This window comes from Nipponia nippon, unplaced genomic scaffold, assembly GCF_047370975.1.
Source record: "Nipponia nippon isolate SJK-2023a ecotype South Korea unplaced genomic scaffold, ASM4737097v1 scaffold_13, whole genome shotgun sequence".
Classification (NCBI taxonomy): Eukaryota; Metazoa; Chordata; class Aves; order Pelecaniformes; family Threskiornithidae; genus Nipponia; species Nipponia nippon.
The window spans coordinates 5501945-5519703 of NW_028262324.1; the positions used below are offsets into that span (position 1 = coordinate 5501945).

Genomic DNA, 17759 nt, shown 5'->3' on the forward strand with positions numbered 1-17759 from the left:
GTTTCTGATAAATTCTTTAATTTTCTAATTAAAAGTAAGTAATTTTGTAATGCGCCTCAGTAGATAATTAACTTCAGAGAATAGTCTTTAAAGCCTTCTTCAATGTTCAGTGACAACCTACTTCAATATTGTATTAACCTAGACAGAAACTAAATGTTATTGTATCAGAATGAGTTCCTGACAAAATCTTCAATCCATAAAAACAACGTGTTAATGAAAAAAGACTTTTGCATGCTCTGCTACCTTCATAACAATGGCATAATCATCACTTAACACTCCTTAGAGCATGTTTATTTCAAGCAGACATAGAAAAGCAAGTTTTACAACATTATCTACATATTTCAGCAAAACCAGATGGTCATCCCCAGCTGTCTAGTATCAAGAAAATGAGGTATGTTTCTATCTTGCAGTCTATTAATTTGGAAACTGCCATGGTAACAGTTAAAGATGCAGAGTAGATCACAGTACAATCCTAACTGTAAATGTATGGGGGCTTATTCCGAATTCCTTTTTCTCTGTAGTACGTGGCTGGCAGAGCTCACCGACAACCTCTCAAGAGAAAGATCAGGGAAAAGAGGTCAAATTGCTGTGTTCTCTGTCTAGTTGTGCTGATTCTCTGCAAAGGCGAGCAGTTGTAGAGGGTCTTTCCTGTAATGCCTCTTTTAAAAAACTATTTGCTAAAAGCCTAAAACTGATCATGAACGTGTTATAGAATTCAGTCTGATAAACTGAAAGGAAGTTACTTAACCAAGTTTAAAAGAGGCACTTGGAGAAGACAGTAGTAGAAGTAAAATTATTAAGGTAGAGATTCACCATGAGCACTTACAGAGATCCTGTAAAACTTGATCTCTTTACTGAGACAAATGTCAGTAACTGTCAGAAAAAGTCACACACAGGAAACACTGTACTGGATCATACCAAGGGTCCACCTCACATGGTATCTTGCCTTCAACAGTAGCCAGATACACTAAGAAAAGTAAAAAGACTACAAGCTGATATATGCTTCCTCCGAGTATTCTCCCAACCAATTTCAGCTCAGGACAATTCTCAACCCTTGATACTTGTTTATATAGTAACCTTCAAAAGGTCTCTATGTCAAGCAACTTGTCCAGTAAACTTTCTGCATTCACAACATGCTTCAGCAAGAAGTACCCTGATCTACAACCCATGATGAGAACCACCACCTCCTGTTTGTTTCTTCTGAAACTGGGTCCTGCTAGTTTCAACTCGTGGTCCAGTTTTTTCACTGGATGAGACAGTGAATACATATTGCTCCATCACCTTCTCACAGCACTCAGGATTCTGAGACTCCATCATATTCCATGTGATATGATCTGCCCATAGAAAAAGACTTAAGATAACTTAATAAAAAGTCAAGAGCAACAAAATCCCTGGGATCATAAAGTACTAAACTAAATGAAATGTGTTAGACAACATTTAATAGGGCTGCAGAACCATGAAAAGTGGCATTCATTTCAGCAGAACCAAGGAAGTACAAATTAGTAGAAAATACAATAATAAAGGAAAATAACAATCACAGATAATTATGACCAGTAATATTCACTGCTGACAAAGGTACTAGTAGGAGGTGTTAAAAAAAAAATCATAAAATTTATATAACAATGTGCACACATTTAGCAGCTACAATTACAGAAATGGATCTTAAAGAGATTTTGTGAGAAATCTCAAGAAAATTTCAGTTCAACAATTCAATACTGAAGAAAGAGACAAATAAATTTTAGGAATTATTATGAAAGGAATATAGAGCAAAAGAGGAACTCTATTCTGCCATAAATCCATAGTGTGCCCACATATAAAATACTGCACATATTTACTACCTTTTAATCTCAGAACAGACCTAAAAGAAATAGCAAACACAGACAAAAGACCAAGGTGATTAGACATATGAGGAAACACTAGTTAATTCAGGAAGAAATGAGGAGGAAGACGATGGAGAGGGAAAATCATGAGTGGTATTGAGCAGGTAAACAAGGAATTACTGTTCACTGTTTCTCATAAAAAAGATGTAGAAAATAAGCTGATGAAATGACCAAATAATACTTTAAAAATAAAATAAAGGTACTTTCTCATGCAACACAATTAAGTGGCAGAAATCATTGCCACAGGACTTTAAAGAGCAAAAAATACAGAAGGGGTAAAAAAGGGACTGCATATTCATAGAGGATTTCTGTTAGTAGATACTAAGTATGACGGTCCCCATGCAACTCTCATATTACTTGTTAGTGAATGCCAAGAGAATACACCAGAAGAAATACTGATAACACAGTTCTGTTTCTTATACTTTTTCCTAAATATCTCTGGTCATTGCTAGAAATAGTACACTGGATCTTCATCTGACATTAGAAGAAGGACTTCTGAGTAAGTTCAGTTTTGTTTATTTTTTGCTGATCTTTGCAGATATTGACTGGTATCTCTTCTGCCTGTGTATCTCTTCCTTCCCTGAGGCAGCAAGACAGCCACAGCTCATTAGATGATACTGGATACCAGTCATCAGGTCACTTTGCTGACTTGATAGGAATTTCACCTGAAATATGCTAGTGCAATTTAAAAAAATTGCCACCTTTACCATAGCTTTTAGTAACCTCATGGGAAGAGGCTACACTTTATGTAGAAATAAGAGCAGGAATGATCCTGCTCATACCAAACAGATCATCCTCCCCTAGGGGAAAAAATAATTAAAACAACATTCTTTCTCCAAGAATTTGGGACCAGAACAAGTTTCTATTGGATAGGAACAGCAAGTCACCCATCTCATCTCCAAAAAAGCAAGCCGCATCTCCTCTCCTAAAAAACTCTCCACAGAAAAAAATTATTTCATTTCAAAATGGAGTGACAATTGCTAGAGTCCATACAATTAGTAAGCCATTAACAAGCCTAATCCTTGATGCTAACAGCTAGTACTGCTACAACCTTTATCCAGGGATTGAGGCCAGGACAAATGCAAATACTCACTCTTACTATCTCACTTTCAAATTCATTTTTGTAGTGCCTAGCAGACTGGCTTATTTATGTTTGCTCCATCAGACTTCCCACTATTTCCTAGCACAGCCCTGTTCATACGTGACCTGTTTGACATTCTCCCGTCAGTTCAACATTTGGGTAAAATTCTAATTTGAAGTCACACTGCTTTCACCTTCTACCAATATTCTGCACCTTCTGGTTTTAATCATAAGCTGAGAAAAACCTGATTTCCCCAAGCACTCCTCCTCCCCAGGGCTTCAAACACACGCATGCCACAGAATAGTTAACAGTTAAATATTTTCTTGCCAATATTTTAAGAGTGCAGAAGGTTCCAAATTGCTGGTAAAACAAACAATGCCAGACTGTGAAAACTCCTGCCTGCCATATACTCTGATGTTAACAAGAGTTTCTTTATTACTGTAACCTTTCAGAAGCGAACAAAAATTATTTCTCTACCCTAGTTCTGCCCTCAAGTAAAAGGCAAAGGAGGAAAGCAAACCATGAAAAAGCTGCATGGTAAGATACTGTGAGTTTTCCATCTTACTTCTGTATTTCATTCAGACTTGATGCTGCTGTGCATAAATAAACTTCCAGAAGATCCTAAAAGCATGGTAAGAATTTTAAGAAGCCAAAAATTTCCTTACACACTGTTTCCTGAATAACACAGATTAAACCTACGCATGGGCCATCTTCCCTCTTGCAAGTACATAATAAAACAGGCAATATAAAAGGGCAAATTTAGGATGCTCTCAATGAGACACATTATTTTCAAGCTCCTTGGTATATAGCTCTGTCCTCTGGGGCTTTAGCCACGGACTTCCATCAATTACAGGGTCTCTGCCATTTCCTCACTTTTAAAAAATGAAGTCTTCAAATAGCATCTACAACTAGAAGGAATTGCTAGCACTTTTAGCACATTTGTCATTCACAGGCCTGCCACCCTTCTGTTACCTACCAAATATATTTGGAGTTATGGAATCCATGCCCAAGCCATCTGAAAACCAATTCAGACCAGTATTGCTCATTTCACATATTCCAAGACTGTATTGACCCCATGTTCCATCCGTGATATCCATACCACTAGCTGAATATCCCTTTTTATGTGCAGTCATTCTTGTGGCCACAAGGCCACCTGACTAACTTGAAAATCAACATGATGTATGTTTTGCTAGCAACAAAGAGAGATCTCGAAGATCAGATACTCTGGTATTTTGGTCAAGTCTTTTAACCTTTTGCATTATTTCCTGCCCTTTGAATATGGAAACAACAACGTTCAAGTTCTTACAGAAGTGTAGTGATAATTAACTAGTTAATACCAATAGAGATATAGCAAGTGCTGTGTATGACCAGAAACAGAAGAGGAAGACACAACAACTGAGGACAGACAAGGGAACAGAAACAATCTATTGAGATTCCCAAACCAGAATGGAAAAGAGAAAACCATATCGGTTTGCCTAGACATGTACAAAAGCATCATATGTTTTTACTTGCTTATACTAAAGTAGTAAAAGAAATCAAAGAAGCAAGCAAGCATGAAAGCGAGCATAAGGGCTTCATGGAGCTGCCAGTTTTATAAATGGATAAAATGGGCCAGAGAAGTCAGAAAAATGAAGTAACAAAATAAACTGAGTTCTAACAGGAAAATACAAACATTTGCAACCCACTTGCCTAGCCAGGCTACAAGGCACTGTAGTATGTGCATTGTAAACATGAAGACATTGTGTCTGCAACAGAATTTAAGGCTGGCCTTTGAAGGAGTTCAACAATTACAGTGGCACATAGCCGCTCGCAGGAGAAGCTGATACAGACTGCCAGCAGTGGCAGATTGCCAACCCACTCCCCCAGTACATACTACAGGCTACTGAAGCAAAAAAAAAAAAAGTCACTACTGGAGTCAGTCAGGAGATGTAACGCCATTGTGAGCAACAAGCCAGCGAGATGATCCTTGCAGCCGTTTTCGGAAAACATATGAGTGACAACTAGGTCAGAGAGAGAAAAAGATGAGGCACGAGGATACTAGCGGAGGAAAGTGCCGACGATGGCAAATATGCCACTGGGATTTAGGATGGGAAAACAAATGTTCAGATAAAGAAATAAAGGAATTGAAGAAGAAAAGAAAGATCGGAAGTTAAAAGAAGCAAAGTGATGATGATGTTTCAACATGCCAGGGTGGATTTGAAGCAAGCAGACAAGAGGACAGATCCTGAGCTTCCATTGTGGACCTTTGCAACAGGAGGTTGCTGGATGAGCATGTTGAATAAAGGCAGAACATGACCATTGAATCAATGGAGCAGCATGCCAGGGACGGAGAGCAGGCACAGCTGGCACTGATTAAAAGGATTAGTTGAACATGAAGGAACACAAGGGAAGGGAGAGAGGTGGTGGTGCCAGTCTGACATACAGAAAGGGGTCCCGCAAGGAAACAAAGAAAATTAACAAGAGAGGTACGAAAAGGTAGAGAGATAAACCAATATCTCTACAAGACAAGAAGTAGGAAGGGAGAAGTATGTGACATACTGACAGAGGGAAAACGTGGAAACAAGTGCATACCCTGAAAAGTGAATCAGATACAAGCTCCAGTGAATTCAGGCATTAGGTTAACACCAAAATGACCAAGGACAAGGAGGGGAAAAAAAAAAACATTCAGAATGGGTGCAATGAATTAAGTAATTGCCAAAATTAGGCATACCTGAAAACAGGAATGCAGTCAGCATACCATAGAGCAAAGCAACCAATAGGGATGTAAATTTTCACTGCACCTGACAAAATGGAAATGTCAAGCACGGAAGGAAACCCAGAGAACAGGACCATACTCTTCTAACATGATACCAGGACTGAGAGAGAACAAGCCTAATTACCACAGCTGTACAGATATAAGCTTGATGAAGATCCTATTAGTCTGCATGCATTGGCTGTCACAGAGAAAACAGAGAGAATTTCTCTTGCACGCTGTGCCTCTTTCTCTCCTGGAAACAATCACTGTAGTCTGTAAAGCTGCACTCACGTTTTGCTCTCAGGAACAAAGCAATAAAACAAAGTTACTAATCCTTCCCCAAAATAAAGGTTAGAGAAGAGATCCCAAGTACTTAACAGACCTCACTTGTGCCATCTGTGGCCTGTGCAGACAAGTCCAGAATCAGTGCAAAATACAGCACTTCAACCACTCCTTAGTTTAGCCAGAACTAGCATTCGGAAGCACTCAGTGGAAGCTGGATGTGTACAGAAAACCAACCAACCTCTCCTTGTCAGCAGCAGTTACCAAACACCACCTGGTACCTGCAACTAGAGCCTCCTGATACAGGAGGAAGGAACAGCCAGAGACACTACAGAAGGTGGCAGTGGCAACTGGTGAGCTGGGAGAGCCAACAACAGCTGCATACTGTTTTAATCAAAGCCACAACACATGGGTGCTGTTGAGTCTGCCAGAAGCCCGAAAAGAAGCTGTGCAAGAGGAAGGGAATGAGCAGCCTCTCAAACCTCTGCAGCAGCCCTGCACCATATCAGAACCTTAACTGATGCTTATGTTATTGTCCTTCAAGACAGGCAGGCACCAAAAACATAAGGAAAAGTTAAGTTATTCATTCCTGAAGAGGAAGCAGAAGATATCAGTGACATTCTACTGGCAGCAAAAAGCACAAGCAACAGTATGACTAAAATGTATTGGGAACAACACAGAAGCTCTCAATGGTTTGTTTGATTACTCTGATTTAAAAGAAACATCAGTCTTGGTATTTTTCTGTATTTACAAAGGAGCTTAAAAGTGCATTCATGTTTTCACTGCAGCAGCTTAGAGTTGTTAAAAAAGAATTACAACCACAACATGAGATACCTTGCTCCCAAGAGTCTCAAAAGGCTTAGCCAAGGAGACCAGCTGATCTCAGCTGAGGAATTCCAGGGCAAACTCCAAAAGGATAGGAAGCTGATAATGTAAATGTCCAAAATATGTAGCATAACAACATGTTAGTTAATCCTGCACTGACCGCAGGCAAATCACAAACTGGATCGTGACTGATATACAAAGCACTGGCAGAAGCCAGGCAACAGCGACAGCAGCTACCTGTTCTGCTGAGCCTGGAGACTGCAGCAGGTTCTGTAAGGATTATTTTCCTGTTTCCACCATCATCTCTACACTATCAAAATAAAAATCATGCAGTTGTGGTGAGCAGTAATTTCATTGCTCAATGTTTGAATTTTGGCAACTACACTATGTCCTGGAGAGTTTGAGGAACACAAGGCAGCACTTAACACCTAAAGGCACTGCACGGTAACATCGGTTTTGGCATGTGAGTCCCACTGGTGCAGAATGTGGGGAAAAATGAGAAAGGTATTTCTAGAAAAGGTGCTACATGGCAGCTTCCAGTGTACTTCTTGCAGGCACCAGATGGAGGCACAAAATAGACCAAGGACTCTATCTTACAGTGACCAGATCCAACACATCTGGGAAATTTAAATTGATTTTTTTATGCCAGACTCTACAAAAAACTGGGGCAGCCTAGTTGAAAAGAACCCAAGCATATATTATACTCTGATTTCAACACCAGGTATCCTTAACATGCTCCAAACATGCCTATGTTTCAGACATCCAGGTGTGTTAGTTCCACAGGTGCTGGTTCTAGAACAACGACATTAAAAACAACATGAGAAAGAGACCCGTATTTCAAAACTCCATGACCAGGTAAAGCTAAATTTGCATCACCATGCATACCATTTGTTCCAGATATTTTCAAAGTACCATTCCATACACAGGCATTTTCCTGCATATTTAAGTTATTAAGATTTCCAGAATCAAATTTACTGAATTTACTCTTGAACAGCACCTGATACTATTATTCATTTATGAAATGACAAAATACTGAAAACTTCCTGTGAACTTTCGAGCTCTTTGAGAAAGGATCAAGGATTGATGAACTATTTCTTTTGTGATGCTCTTAAAATCTAAGTTCAGTTAAAACATATCTAATAAAACAAGCCTGGTATCCTATTGAACAAAAAAGGCACAAAACCCACACACAGCAATATTGTATCTTGCTACTTTGGCGACTTTTTTTTTTTTTTTTTTAAAAAGGGAACATGAGAAACTGGTAAGATTTTATATATTATGTTTTATAAATAGTCATTAAATAACTCATAACATTTTTCTCCTTAAAATGTCCTAGTAAAGTCATACGTTTCAAAATATACACACACCATTTGAAACTAAAACTTTTCCTCTTTAGTTTTATAGGTTTTTAAAAACCTTTAACTGTACTAAACACTATCCTCTATCTCATATCCCAATCCATTTCCTCAAACAAAATCACTACCTTCTCTATATTTTGCTTCAGTACACTTCCTCCATCTCAACTCCCCCCTCCACTGCACTGCCAGGATACTGCACACGCTTTCCTTCTGCCCCAGTTCTGTCCCTGTTCTCCCATGACAATGTAGTTTCTGTTCTGTGCATCCCAAATTGACTCCACGACTTCCCATTAGATTTTAGAGACAGGCCTGAAAAGGCCCCGCTGAGTATGCAAGTGCAGCAGCTTCCCACCGTAGGTGAATCAGCTGCAATAGTTCAATTCATACACACATCAAGTTCTATTTTAAAATTCTATCAGTTTCACACCCTGTCCTCTCATCATCTGAAAGCCATTCTAGAATCTTACTTGTCTCACTCTGACCACGATTTCTGAGTCTTTAGTTCGAAATGCCAGACTCTCTGTTCTCCACAATAAGAATAACTTAAACTGAATTGTATCAAGTTTAGGAAGTTTTGCAGCTAATGTAAGGTTAAATGGCATTTTTAGTCATCTGAAGTCTTCTAATTGTGAAAAGAGTATCAAGACAGAAAATGGTGTTCAAGTTCACAGAGCTAAATTCTGCTCTCAGTTACACTGATGTGAACCATGTTATTGATTCTGATGGCGTTACTTCAGATGTACACCAATGTAACTGAGAGCAAATTATGGGGTCACTGTATATAAACAGCTCTAGCTAAAAGTATAACAAAGACTGTATTGTGCTATGCACAGCAGAGCCAATAAACGAATTCAAAAGACACCTAGATGTGTTCCTGGAAAAAAAGGGGGCAGGGGTCTAAGTGGTCTGGTGGGAAAACAGGAAAGTGAGATTAAGATAAATTAAAACAGGTTTGGCATGCTGGGCTTGACAGCCCCTCCTATTCTTACCTCTTTTGCAGCTTTTAGAACATGTATAGTTATAAAATGAATTGTTATTTTGCACTGAAAAAAACTTACTCATTTCAGAAGCAGAATGCCACCACAACACACAAGATTAACGCTGTTCAAATGAGCCTACAACAATTTCCATGCATTTGAATAAAGCCTGATAGATCTTTCTAAGACAGCATGTGATTTGCACCCAGAAGTATTAGTATGGGGTTCCGGGAGGAGGGGGAGGAGGGTGGGGAACGGGTGTTGGGATTTTTGGTGTTTGGTTTTTTTTGGGTTGGAGGTTTTGTTTGTTGTGTTTTTTTCGGGAGGGGGGTTGTGCGCTTTTTTTTTTTTTTTAACCTCATATCTATTGTCCAATTATCAGCTGAAATCCCATTCCAGGGAACTCCGGCATCTACGAGTCCTTCTAATCAACTCTTCAGCTTCATCTAAGGATAATAAAATACACTTAAACTTATTAAAACTGCTTCTATATACAGCTACTAAAACACAATACTCAGGTCAGTAAGGCTAATATTCAGGTTGCTAAAGAACTCTGTTAGGAAGACAAATAGCAGCAATTTCTAGTACCAACTGAATTCCCCTTACAAACTGATCAGGCAGCTGCCAGTTTGCATAATATAAATCTATTCACTGCAAGCCACAAGGTGGAGATCTCTGGCAAAGTAGGATCAAAAGGAAGTCTTTTACCCAGCCTAATGTTACTATTAACACTTTGAGCCATTGCATCAAGCCAATTTTTCTGTTTGTTTTTAAAGTTTGATAGAAATGTCACTAGTGGAAAAATTAAGTAAAGAGCACTGGTTAGCCACAGAACTGGACACACCTGGCTGCAAACCCACCAAAAGAAACTGACTTCATTAGTACTAGGGACAGCAGAGTAAAATTTATATCTGAAATATGCCTGCACCAGTAGAATTTGCTGAGGCCACAGGCTCTCTGTGTGTTTTTACAGCTGTGTCAAGTTTTGGTTTCTGACTCTTGCCGACATTCAGGAGTGCTGAAGGAGCTCAGGCTAACAGGTCCCAAAACTTTGTAGCTGAGATTTAGATCTCAGCAATTTTAACAACCAGGTTTTGAAATAATACAAACTCCATTTGGAGTTGGAGCTGATGTAAATTAGTAGTTAAAATGCCTTACATTCTATCACTTTCAGCTCCAATGAACTTGTATATTTTAAGAGCAGATGGCATATTTTAAGAAACCGTCAATATCAATTCAGGAATATAGTATCCGTTTTCTGCATCAAGTGTTGGAATTGCTGCTAGATATGGAACCAAGTTGAAGAACTGCAGCTTTGTCTGTCAACAAGTTAAACTAATTGCATCCAACCAGCAATTTCATACAGGTGCTCTGTCACTTATACCACAATACGGGAATGTACCAATCGGAGTTAAATATTGACCTTTGATACCCTGCATGAGAGAAAAAGCAGGGAATGGAATTTCCTAACCTCCTAGGAGCTATGCAGATGATAACTTAAGGCCCTGAAAGTATTCAGTAAAGTTTCTTTTCATTTAACTTACTTCTGTGAAGGGCTCAGGTTCTGAAATTTGAAAGCATCAACAGAGGAACATGAATGTCATCTTCTTTTTATCTACTATTCTTATCTTGACATATTTAACTATCTTCTTTTGGAGGTAGAATATATACTGATTGCAGGACTAAATTACTTGAAAATAAATAGCTGTTACACATATTCCTCAATCAGCTCACAAACCTTTTGTCATTACCTCAGCTTGATTTTAAGAGAACCATTAGGGATAAATACATCAAGATTAATAAGTAGACCCTAACGCCTAGGGTAACTGCCCTTTACTTATTTATCACTTAAAACTCCTTGCAACTGCTAAAGCTGAGATGTGAGAAAGAGTTCAATCAGGGTGTATCTATCTGAAGGGGAGGAAAATAAGTGAAGAAGAGTGAACAAGCACGGAAAAAACAGGAACTGCCCATGCAGGGGCATGCATGAAGTGGTATGATAAGCTAGGATCACTAGCACTGAGGAAAAAAAAATAAAGCAATGATAAGGAGCAAGGGAACAACTAACCTCTTCAAACATCAATCCATAAATATTTTCATCTAACATACAATAAATACTACCAGAAGAGACTATAAAAGTTCATTGATCTTGACAAAATAATGACTGAAAGATTAGGAATAATTAAAAGATGAAAGAAAAAAAAAATCACTAAAAGATTATGAAAGCCCTATGCCTTCACAAACACTATGGGGAAGAGAACAGTCCTCGTTTCCAAGTTTACAATCTAAGAGAGTTCACTTTGCTTTCTTACACACCCTTAGTGCCTGGTCTAGTTAGCTGTTACCTCAAGAGTTCACGTTCTCCCACAAGGAGTCTCATTAAAATCAATGGGCCTCTGTGCAGCTAAACTATATTAAATATACACACAGATGTAACTGTTTTTGAGATCAAGCCTTTAAATATGTACATACTTCGTTTAAGCATCAGCTATTGCCACATAAAAGCTATGTTAACACTAGGTTACAGTCAAAAGTATATTATAGGAATCATATTTTTGCAAACTAAGCATGCTCATTATTACATTGCATGATCATTATTACAAACAAAGATCGCAAAGTTTAAATTCAAGGATAAACTGAAAAGATGCCTAACCTGCCAAGACAGAGAATGAATGGCATTCAGACAACTTAAGATCTCCTTACAGTTGCATCATACAACAACCATACCATTATAATATGCATGTATTAACACTTGAGGCTCCAGATTGGATGAAAACGTAAGGACACTGGTGGGTTTTTTTACACTTTGGGGAATTTTGGGGACCAATGGAATAGTTTAGTTTGCAGAAATGGAAACTGTGCTTCCCTTTACAAAGAACTGACTTTAAGCACTATCTTTTTTTTCCCCCCTTAAAGTTTACTGAAAAAAATCTCAATACACTCAAAAGTGAGTTCTGCATGCTTGTAAGGGTAGCAAACAGCTAGCTTTGCTTCTCTTTGCTGTTTACTGCTGCTTCAAATCCTGCAAGGAAAACTACAAGATGGCACCTGAGGTTAGTTCATATAAGGCAAAATTAGGGTCAAAAGGAACAGAGAAATAATCTTCTATTCCAAAGCAGCATTCTCTCTGCACAAATGGAATCAAAAGATCCCTGAAGAGATTTTGGGGGGCTTTGGGAGGTGGGGTGTTTGGCTGGTTTTCTGTTTTTGTTTTTTGGGGTTTTTTTTGCTTTTCAAGAAGAGCAGCTTAGATTTACACCCAGAATGAAGATCTGAGCTGTCTCCAGTTCCTACAGAAAGCAGAATCAACCACTGATATGACATGGAAGGCACTGGATAAGGATAAAAATGCATAAGCTATTTCATTCAATGTTTTTCTCTGGTACTATCCTCTAATTTGTCTAGGCTCACTCACACTGATTTATGACATCTGACCAGGAAAGTGGAGATTCCCATATTGGAATTTATGTAAGCCCATTAATGTAGCAAGAAATTCTAAGATGCCTGAATTTAGATTTAATCCAAAAGAAGATTAAGAGGATGACTTGTCTTTAAAAGCAAGCTGTAACACAGTAAAGCTACAAAATTCCCAACAACTAGGAAAAAAAAAGCCATTGCTGATGGAATAACTGAAGTTACACCAGAATCAACACTTTCTAAAACCACATACAAAATAAAAGATCAGAGAGAAACTTCTTGAATTACTAAGGTGATTGCATACCAAATCCTAACTCACTGGTTAATTCCCTTGTTTGTCACCAAGAGGAATGCCCTAGCAGCCTCTCCCTTGGTTATCTGGCTGACAACTAAGACTTGGCAATATGCCATTATTGCTATATGAAAACTGTCACTTCTCTAACAGTCTAATTTATTTAATCACAGACAAACCTCTATTTAATCACTGAACAATTGTTTTCTTTTTCCACAACACAGGAGATCTTTCCCAGCCCTATTCTCCCACTAGAAGTGCCCTGAACATAGGCATCCTCAACTGTATCAGGTCTCCTGTCACCACTGGGATACTGAGGTTATGAAAACTATCTCCTACTTCCCTTGCTTCTGCACCGCCTTCTTTGAAGACTATCACCAAAACAAGGCTGCAGAAATGCAATTACAGACTTTAAGGCCAGAAATGACCATTACAACTAACTAGCATAACCCTCCTCAGAACAGGCCAAAAAGATCCAACCTTGTTCTTTCTTCAAACTTGCAAATGAACTGTCCTTGGAGCTACTCTCTCCTTACAACATTTCTTTTGTGATGAAGACAAGGTATACTAAGAATCCAAATTGAAAGACAAACTAATTACTAGTTATAGCCATGTACAGGAACTTAACATAAAACCCTTAGAATCACAGAATCATAGAATTGTTTAGGTTGGAAAAGACCTTTAAGATCATCAAATCCAACCGTTAACCTAGCACTACCAAGTCCATCACTAAACCATGTCCCTAAGCACCACATCTACTAGTCTTTTAAATACCTCCAGGGATGGGGACTCAACCACTTCCCTGGGCAGCCTGTGCCAGTGCTTGACCACCCTTTCCGTGAAGAAGTTTTTCCTAATATCCAATCTAAACCTCCCCTGATGCACCTTGAGGCTGTTTCCTCTCGTCCTATCACTTGCTAATTCAGAAAAGAGACTGACCCCCACCTCACTACAGCCTCCTTTCAGATAGTTGTAGAGAGCGATAAGGTCTCCCCTCAGCCTCCTCTTCTCCAAACTAAACAACCCCAGCTCCCTCAGCCGTTCCTCATATGACTTGTGCTCTAGACCCTTCACCAGCTTCATTGCCCTTCTTTGGACACGCTCCAGCACCTCGATGTCCTTCTTGTAGTGAGGGGCCCAAAACTGAACACAGTACTCGAGGTGCAGCCTCACCAGGGCCAAGTACAGGGGCACCATCACCTCCCTGGTCCTGCTGGCCACACTATTTCTGATACAAGCCAGAATGCCATTGGCCCTCTTGGCCACCTGAGCACACTGCTGGCTCATGTTCAGCCGGCTCTCAACCAGCACCCCCAGGTCCTTTTCCACCGGGCAGCTCTCCAGCCACTCCTCCCCAAGCCTGTAGCATTGCATTGGATTGTTGTGACCCAAGAGCAGGACTCGGCACTTAGCCTTGTTGAACCTCATACAATTGGCCTCGGCCCATCGATCCAGCCTGTCCAGATCCCTCTGTGGAGCCTTCCTACCCTCCAGCGGATTAACACTGCTGGCCAACTTGGTGTTGTCTGCAAACTTACTGTGGGTGCACTCGATCTCCTTGTCCAGATCATTGATAAAGATATTAAACAGAACTGGCCCCAATACTGAGCCCTTGTCCCTTAACTTTCCTTTTACGCATCATCCTAGATACAGAAAAAACTCAAAGGTCTGCTGGAATTACTTAAGTTGTGGTTATACATTTGGCATCAGTCATGTTTCTCCCTACTTCAGCTGCTTATTCCTATTCACAAATGCCCATTCTGTTATAGCAGCATCCGTTTCTGCAATCACATGGCAAACCATGTGGAAAATTAATTACTTTCAGAAAAATCAGTATCTTCATCCAGGCCATGGTGCAGTTTCAGAAACAAGGTCAGTGGCTCAATACAACAGGCAGTACAGCTGCAGGAATGAATGGTCAGGAGTAAAGGCTACATATACCAGCTTAAGCTAATAAAGAAATAAACAAGCAGCTACAGGTTGATTCTTAGGCATTCTTCTAAGATATACAAAGTTACAAAAGCATTGAAAGATGTGAATCATCAAGGTTATCAACACCAAAGATGACTTACCCCCATCACCTTACCACGTTGTTCAACATCTTCCCACATGCAATGAACTATGTAGCGACACATGTATTTTCCTGTGCGACCCTCCTGCTTCATTCGTACCAGACACATCCTGCAAGAACATAAAGACCAAATTCATAGCTTCTAGTTTTTCTTCAAATGTAAAGAGTAAATTACATGTATTTCAGCTCATTTAAGATTCTCCTTACAGTATGTGTTTTTGTGATCAGGAAGAGACCACATACAAAGATTTTTTATATTTTTTTAAAATAAACTATCACAAACTTTTCTATTCTGTACTCAAGAGCTGTATCTGCTGGATTTTGGCCAATCCAGCTACGAAGAGTGACAGTGGACTCTATTCTGGCTGACATGCTGTAATCTAGTTAAACAGTACTGCAACCTGAATTCCTCAGCTTTAAGAACATATCACCCTTTGGAGCAGGAACAAATGTCTTGTCTAATCCTAGGCTAGAAGCCAGTCGTAATTCAGCTTGGTATACTAAAGTGCTGTAAGAGTCTGAACTAGCCAAGCTGTGAAAGCTTAAGCAAGTTACAGACTTCACCGAAATTTACATTAGCAATGTCCTAAATTATTTCAGCTACAGGGGTCTTTGGATACGTGTCCAACCACCTGGCAAAACCCCTACATGCAATACATGCTAGAAGAACTCACAAGTTTGTAAGTGCATTGTGGGATCTTAATAAGAATACCAGGTTGAGTTGCTTTACTTTTTTTTTTTTAAGCATTAAAGCCACTTGAACTTAATTGCTGCTGTTCTGTCTAAAAAATAGATCAGAACGAAAATTTTATTTTGCCTCTTTTACAAAACTTATTGCCAGCAACGAGTCACAGAGACAAAACAAACTGAAGGTAACAAAAACTGCATTAGTCCTATATTCTTTTTTCTGATTAGAACCATACATTTAAGTCCCATACAAGGACAATTCAACTGAGACACCAAAATTGAAAGAAGAAAAGCCCGTAAACCAGAATCTGATTTCTAGATGGAGAGCTTCTGAAAATTACACTGGCCATACGAGAGACAGCTCGGGCTCCAACACAAGCCAGGTGGGACAGGATCAGAAGACCGGAGAGAGGGACTGAGGCACGACACGCAGACCAACGATCAAAGGGTGGAGTGACCGAGGGAATCTGGGTAGAGGGTGGGCAGGGAAGGGGAAGGGCAGCAGTCAGCCAAGGGAACATTGGGAAGACTGTGGCAATTTCTGTCTCATGAAACAGAGCTGTGTAAGGATTCCCAAGGTTTATATTGTGACAGTGACAACTCTGTATCTGTCCAACAGCACCGCTGTCCCAGCAAACAAATGCAATTAAGTATCAAGAAATGAATCCTCATCTTGCTCATAGACAGATAACAAAGGTTTCTGCTAAAACAGTGGACCAGAACTCAGAGAACAGCGGTCCAGTTACCAGTCCTTCCACAAAACAAACACACAAAGTGCTTAAAACTTCTGCGTTGTAAGACAGTTTCAAAACCACCAGTTTCAAAACCTTTGTTCCTCTTGTGCATCTACATAATTGAGCTGTATGAAAGAGTTAATTAGTAAGAGTTACTGTATCCCAAATTTTCACCCACTCTCAACAAGTCAAAGAGAAAAAGACTAAGTTTAAAAGACTAATTTTGGGCTAAGAAAAGCATTTTTATAGTTCTCTTGCTGAATACGCAAGCTCGGGGGGGTGGGAAGAGTGGCTTGGCAAGAAAACCTCCTCCCGAGCATAAATACTGGTTCCTATCCAGTCTGCCTTCAGTGGTGGTGAGGCAGGAGGAGAAAGCAGTGCACAGACCAACAGCTAACAATTGGTCACTGATGAGCAGGACTGGAGCGGTGTTCAGAGTAAAACCTGCTACCCACAACGCCTAAAAGGCAGCTCTGTGTTTGGATGCATAGTGCTGTCACAGAGCTGATCTGCAGCACCATGAGTGAGATCATGGAATTTTGCAGTTTATTTGAAAATTTGGTAGTTTGTTACTACACCTGCCGTCTGAGGTTTAAAAGACACAGGCTCTTTAAAGACTATAAACCTTCTAAATAGAACAACACAGGGTGAAACATTTTATCGTTTCACTACAGAATCTGTTCTGTAGTTTAGTCAAATACTGACTCATCTTTGTCAAACCATGAAAGCAAAATTATTCCAAACTACCTTTAGAAAGCTGTCTACCTGACATTGGTTGTGTTGGATAATTTATGCTATTTAAATTATGCAGAGAGATTATGTTAGAAGAAAATTATATGAAAGGATGCCTGAAAAGGAACAGGAGCACCTATAACTTGACCCATCTTAGATGCGATGTAGCAGTTTCCCACAACAGCCTCAGCTACAACTGCTTCTGTCAGTATTCCCACAGCACCAACAGACTGGCTTAAATGCCAGAAGCAGTAGTTGACACCACCCTGTCAACTGTTGTGAGGCAGCTCAGTGCCATGCAATCAAGATGTGATGATGCATTATACTTCTAAGGGCAAAGCCCACTCAGTCCCTCTTCCTCAGCTGCTCCAGAGCAACTATTTCTGGGGCTATGTTACACCCGTTCAGAAAAATTACTCTGGCTTAACACCGCAAGTATCAACAGCAATTTTGGAAAGCTTTATTCTGTTTAACCCCTTCACAAATGGCCAGCAACCTGGGGGACGGAAGGAAGCTCCTGAATCGACTTTGTTATCAGCCAGATGTCGTGACATACACTTCTATGAATAATGGTAACAAGCAGAATTCTGAACTCTTCCTAATTAGGTTTGCATGTTATCCTGTGCCCCAGCCTAGCAAGTTCACCAACTACTGTATTTACAGACATGTACAGGTCTTTGCTGGGGCAC

General features: G+C 39.7%; 1 protein-coding gene across 3 annotated transcripts in view; it reads right to left on the bottom strand.

Annotated features, from left to right (window-relative positions):
* UQCC1 (ubiquinol-cytochrome c reductase complex assembly factor 1) overlaps positions 1 to 17759 on the bottom strand; it is a 50616-nt gene that overhangs the window by 10914 nt on the left and 21943 nt on the right. For all 3 annotated transcript variants that reach the window (XM_087750172.1, XM_087750171.1, XM_087750170.1), the window contains one exon: positions 14919 to 15027. In XM_087750172.1, coding sequence (XP_087606298.1) covers positions 14919 to 15027 — 109 coding nt within the window. The remainder of the gene's footprint in view (positions 1 to 14918; positions 15028 to 17759) is intronic.